At 40.2% G+C, this 6,170-nt stretch overlaps 1 protein-coding gene across 1 annotated transcript; it reads left to right on the top strand.

Moving 5' to 3' along the window:
* The first annotated feature begins 200 nt into the window (after window positions 1–200).
* Window positions 201–4,705, top strand: ormdl2 (ORMDL sphingolipid biosynthesis regulator 2). Its single transcript, XM_079273657.1, has 4 exons — window positions 201–254; window positions 1,538–1,712; window positions 2,598–2,749; window positions 4,033–4,705. Exons 2-4 carry the CDS (start codon window positions 1,539–1,541, stop codon window positions 4,166–4,168), a joined length of 462 nt encoding a protein of 153 aa, XP_079129783.1. The 5' UTR covers window positions 201–254; window position 1,538; the 3' UTR covers window positions 4,169–4,705.
* The last annotated feature ends 1,465 nt before the right edge of the window (window positions 4,706–6,170 follow it).

The following is a 6,170-nucleotide window of genomic DNA, read 5'->3' as shown; positions in this document are numbered from 1 at the left end:
ATATCACACCTCTCCTGAAAGAGCTGAACATTTTGATATTTGAACAGTGGGGGATCCAATGACTTTCTTTGAGATCAATTGCTCTTTGTTAAAAGCTTATGCAGTAGCGTCCCCCTCACCTGTTCACCTGACGCTGGTGGACACGCTGGAGTTTTGCCAGCTGTTACAGTGGAACGGAACCAGCCCGAGCCAAACGAAGGCGGGGTCAAAGAAAAAACAAGGAATTTCCTGTAGAGCTACGACAACACAGGAAGGTAAAAGTTTGCTCTTTATATATGTTACGTTTTAAACCTCGAAATTCCTAATGGGCGAGGCTAATCACGATTCATCACGATTCAGCAGAGGCGTTTCACCCATTTCAGTATCGATTTAGTGAGCAGCCGTTACATCCGGATCAACGTAGCTTCGAGCTAACGTTAGCACGCCAACCTGGAGATAGCAGCTACACTGTTAGCTAGCATGCGAACGTTGTGTCATTTAAAAGCTAACTTTTAAGATTAAAGTTAAACAATGTTGGGTTTTGTGTGAAGGGTTGCTGTTATGTTCTCGTATAATATTTAAGAATTACACGTTAACTGATGATTCGTTATTGTTTTTGGTGCCAGTTTGTTGTCTGAATGTTGCGGTTAGTTGTAACGCTAGCCGAGTAACTTAAGTTAGTGAAGTCCTGAGCGGAAGCGCGTGTTTAGTCACACAGCACAGTTCAGTCGGGCGGAGTCAGAGTTGATATATAGAACAATTAAGATGTGACTAACTTCTTAACTGTGATGATGTGATGATTTTCTTTGTCTTATGTGATAATGCATTTCATATATTTAGGATTTGGAGTGTTGAACGGATAAAACAAGACATATCATGACATCCTTTGGGGCTTTAGGAAATTGTGATGGACATTTTTGACTTTATAGACGAAACAATGAATCAAGATAATAATCAGTGGATTATTAGATGATGTAGATAATGTTTAGTTGGAGCATTCTCGGGTTCCTCCAATGTGAGAATTTGTAGCTTTTCCTTGTTTTATGTCGTTGTAAAAACGGAATATCTTTGCCTGTTTTTTTGGGCCGTGGTTTGAAGGACTTTAAAAAAGTCAAGAAAACAACTGTCAGATTAATCCATAAGAAATAACTGACAGTTAGTTGCAGCTCTTGTTGGTTATTTTTATGAATGTGACAGTTAGCCTTTGAAGAAGTGCACAGCTCATTTGCATATATTCATAAATAACTGCACACATTATTTCCGAAAAAGTTCAAACATGAAATTGAACTGTAGTGAGATTATTGGAACTATACATCTGTATTGTTTGGTGATTGGTCCGTAAGCAGACATTGTTCAAATTATATAAGAATAACTCAATTTCAGCAGATCATCCTCATCACTACTGGCTATTTTACCATGTGTGGGGCGATCAGGTTTGAGATTTAGCCTGCTTGCTTACATCATGTTTGAGAAGTTGGAATGTCGGTGCCTCTTGAATCAACAGAAGCTGGTTTTCAGCATCCTGAATGCTTAAATCTAGTGTCTCCTCTGTGTTTAGGATGAACGTGGGCGTAGCTCACAGCGAGGTGAACCCCAACACGAGGGTGATGAACAGCAGAGGAATATGGCTCACCTACCTGCTGCTGACCGTCGTGTTGCACATCGTCCTGCTCAGCATCCCCTTCTTCACCGTACCGCTCGTCTGGACTCTGACCAACGTCATCCACAACCTGGTCAGTTAAAGATAGAGATGTATAGGATTCATTACACATATTCAATACATGTAACAATAACCCACAGATGTATTTATGCTGTATAGTGTCTCTGGCATTGTTGTCATTGTTAAAAAGCAGTGATCAAGACTGCCATATGTTAATTTTGGGAAATGCAGTTATTAAGCTGTAGTTTTCATTTTGATGGACTTTCATTGACGTTCACACTGATCAGCGCTTCACTTTGTGTGTGTTCTCTGAATAAGAAATTAAAAGATGAAGCTACAGCGAGGACGTGTTTGGCTTAGCTTAGCACAAAGACTGGAAACAGGGTAAAAAGCTAGCCTGGATCTGTCCAAGAGTTCATGAATATCCATATAAACCAGCGCCTCTAAATCACGTTGATTAGCACAGAATATCATTTTTGTTTAATCTCTACAAAGAATGCAAGTTTATGACGATACATTTCCGTTTTAAAAACAGGGGTTATGAGACTATTTCTTGGCCAGAAGCGGTAACACATTATTTGTTTTGTGCTAAGCTAACTGTGTCCTGACTCCACCTTCATATTCAGATGTGAGACAGATGTGAGAGTGGTTTTGATCTTCTCAGCTATCAGCAAGAAGGCAAATTTCCCAAAATGTCAAACTATTCCTTTAATTTCAGATAATAATATGAATTTTGCATCAATGTGATTTATCAGGTCATGAACCTTCTGGATTAGCCAAAAAGAGACACACTTGTTTTTTTTTTATCCATCAACAATTTCTAGATTGAATTTCCAGAAAATCGACTATATCATAATATATGATTATTAACGTTCACTTTGTTACACTTGCCCCCTACGCTATGTAAATGATCAGTCTGAGCAATACTTCTTCTGTGGTTGTGGTCTGTCCTCTGCAGGTGATGTACCTGTTTCTCCACACAGTGAAGGGCACTCCCTTTGAGACACCAGACCAAGGCAAAGCTCGTCTCCTCACACACTGGGAGCAGATGGACTACGGAGTCCAGTTCACATCTTCGCGCAAATTCCTCACTATCTCACCAATTGTTCTGTAAGTATTTTCTTTAAAAAATAGGCTCCTGCAGAGCTGGACAGTTTGATCATTGCTAAATCATTTTTGACTCACTTGTTCAGGCTGTTGGGAATCTTCTGGCCTTTTGTTTTTGAGATGATCTGGAAACAATTTAGGCTGATTTACCTGTCAAGCTTTTTTATTCTCACGGAAGTTAAAGCGTCTTCAGATTCTATACTGTGACGTGTTTCACAGTGAAACGGAACAGTTGAGTTGTACATTTACAAGAGGGATTTTAATCAAATCCTTTGCATTTGATTGGACCGCTACAAAGCGCCTGGCTTTAGAGGATGGCGTGACTGTCTGCTCCACACACACACCTCCGTCACCTGTTCTATTATGAGGAGGACAAGGGAAACATTGCTGATATTCAACCGGTTCTGGGTCACTTCAGCGCGGGCGGTACCTCCCTTCATGCCGCCAGCACCCACCGGCAAAACTCCGCCTGTCGTTTCGTGTTCTCTGTCGGTTAAAAGTCTGCAAACGTTTCCTTTGAATGAATCAGACCTCAACCACATTGTTTTGGAAATGAAAACAAGGTTTTTGCCCTCTGATATACAAACACACATCTCTTGATATTGCTCCGTTAGCTACTACGATTTATACGCCTGGTGAGGCTAGCTAGTCACCAAAAGTCTCCTTTGTTTGGATTGTTTTTTGTAAGCGCTGAGTGCAGGATGAGTCATCAAACATTTGAAACCATAACCGATTCAAAATGACGCTCTAACAGCCGTTTCACTGGGACTTAAAACGGATTCACTTAATCATTTTGAGTTTTCACTGTGGAGCAGTTATACCATGAGTGGGCTCATGTACATCGGTGACACGATACGCCGATAGTTTCACACTATTCTACCGATCAATAGGTGACGGTAATGCACAAAGATATCCAACACGGTGCTGGCTTTTAAACATTGATGTAAACAATGCAGCTTTCAAACTTTAAAAAAAGGTTTGCAAGTTCGTTGCATTCATCACGTTTGTTTAACCTCAAGGATTCACACAATTGAGGAACAATAAATCTAAACAAATCTTTTCTTTGTTGCCTTCTGCTGCAATTTTTAAACTCAACTTCTCTCACAGGAACTGAAACTATGCTTTACTATCATTGTGCAGAATGATATATTCACCTGTGAGGTGTTGCTTGACTGGTTAGTTGTGGAGATATTTTCGCTTTCTGATTTGAGTGTATGCCATGTATGTTTTTGGTGCTTCAATGTAACTGTAGACGCTACATTCACACCATTCTTCTCTCTGTGCAGGTATATTCTTGCCAGTTTCTACACAAAATATGATCCCACGCATTTTCTCATCAACACAAGCTCCCTTCTCAGTGTGGTACTCCCAAAGTTGCCTCAGTTTCACGGAGTACGGATATTTGGGATCAACAAGTACTGACAGAACACTGGATTTTACCCACCAACAATGGACTCCTAGTTGTCTGTTCCTGCTGAACTACTTTATGTTTAGAGGTTGAGGAGAAGAGAACCAGTTGGATTTGTCTTCAACTGTACAGACTGTGTGGCGTAATATATGAAATTTGCAGTGTGTGCTGCCTCTTGCAGCCTGAAAAAAAAAAAAAAAAGGTGAATGCACTGCTGGTGTTTTATGAAAGTAGATATTTTCTTTACCGATGTTCCTTATCTATATCTTTGATGATTCCTGTTACAAACTGCACCGGCTGCACGTCTGTAATACTCATGTGAATGACTTCATTGCGGCAGTGTGGTTCATGTTCCGAATGTCACTTGCAAGTTTCTGTTTTTATTTTTTTCTTCCTTTACTGTGAGGGATTTCTATGCAGCATGCATTTACACGCCTACAATAAACCCTGCAGTCTTGCTATCACACACATAATCCAGTAACTTACTGTTTTCTGAAGCTGTACGTTGTTTCCCGTTTATAAAATGAGCAGTGAGAGTTACGCGCTGTGAATGCTTGGTTGTCTCATCTCTTTTCCACGAGGTAAAGTAGAAAAAAAACGGCAAATTCCTTTTGTGTGTAAGAATCAATCGATTGATTGTGGGCCAGTTTATAAGCTGTGGGGAACTCCAGACACTTTACATGATTCTACCACGAGGGAGCCGTCACAGCTTGTGCAATGTGCTTGTATATAGCCAAAGGGTTTCCCCCCCCACCCACACACACACACCTCCCTTTTGCATGCATTGTGGTCACGTTTGCAGTGAGGTTTCCCTGTTGGTGATGCATTTCTTTGGGGAAGTAAGTCCTAAGAAATGCAGCAGTGGAGTATGCCAACCTTTTCCTGGGAAACGCATGCAAATAATGTTGTCCGTAATCATCCATTTCATTCATGTGTATTTCTGTTATCAGCGGCTGTAGGGGTGTTCCCTGCCTTCAAATGATGGGCGGACAGAAGAAGCCGGGGGTGGTGGGATGCAGAGGGCAGTTGGGCTAAATGTCATCAGATATGGCTCGCTGAAACTCGAGAGTGGGAGAGAAAAGGATGAATGCAGGGCTGTAGTTGTTTGTGGCAACATATAATAAAAGGGTAGCAGATGCACGATAACGCTGTCTCGCTTGAACAGCAAATCTTGGTCATCCACTGCGGTTTCATCCCAGTTTTACTTCCACTTCCTATTCAATGTGAACTCAGATTTGGCTAGAGGTACTCAATGTTTGTATATTTAAAACGGAGGGCATTTAATGCATAGGACAGTATGAGTGAATGCCAGTCATCTCTTTGTCTTTGATTTTAACGTCTGAAACGTTTCCTGGAGCGATATACACAGCAGCTGTAAGGTGAACTGCAGATATGAGAGACGTCAGAAATTTCTGCTTTGTCACAGATGGTAAAACTTCCTGTGACTTAAAATCAGGTCTTATTTAACAGAAGCGTTAAATACGTAACACAGTAAACCCAAGAAAAATCACTCATGGGATCTGGGGGGAATGTTTTGATAAAAATGCTGACGCATATTCAATGTTTACTGACAAAACTCTTTGACGACTTCATCTTGGTCTGTGGGAACCTATTGTGGGCATTTTCAATTTCTTAGGAGACATGGAAATTTCTTGCAGCCATAGATGCAACTAGGAATCCATTAAATCTCTTAAATTCTTATGAAAATCTATAAAGAAATCTTGTGGTGGAAGATTTATTCAGATGTTTTACCTAAAATAAAAGTATCAGTACCTTACAATAAAATTACAGAAGTGCACTTACAAGTATCAACAGTAAAAAAAAAAATTAAGTAATTCAGCAGCAGAATGACCCTCATTGAGATTTTTGGATTATTATTAAGTAAATACAGCGCTGTTTTATGTTGTAGCTGATCGAAGTAAAGCTACTTTTGACACAGTCGAGTAGTTTAATATTGAAAAAATGCATCATATTCTGTAAATTTATTTTGTATGTAAAACCCTGATCTACAGCTGT

This window comes from Melanostigma gelatinosum, assembly GCF_949748355.1.
Source record: "Melanostigma gelatinosum genome assembly, chromosome: 8".
NCBI lineage: Eukaryota > Metazoa > Chordata > Actinopteri > Perciformes > Zoarcidae > Melanostigma > Melanostigma gelatinosum.
Note: the sequence above shows the minus strand (reverse complement) of the source record. Positions and strands in the feature narration are given on the sequence as shown.

Excerpts from the sequence above, each read along its gene's own strand:
- ormdl2 (XM_079273657.1), top strand. The coding sequence starts at position 1,539 with ATGAACGTGGGCGTAGCTCACAGCGAGGTGAACCCCAACACGAGGGTG. Across the intron at positions 1,713-2,597 it reads CCAACGTCATCCACAACCTG|GTGATGTACCTGTTTCTCCA; the intron begins GTCAGTTAAAGA and ends TGTCCTCTGCAG. Across the intron at positions 2,750-4,032 it reads ACTATCTCACCAATTGTTCT|GTATATTCTTGCCAGTTTCT; the intron begins GTAAGTATTTTC and ends CTCTCTGTGCAG.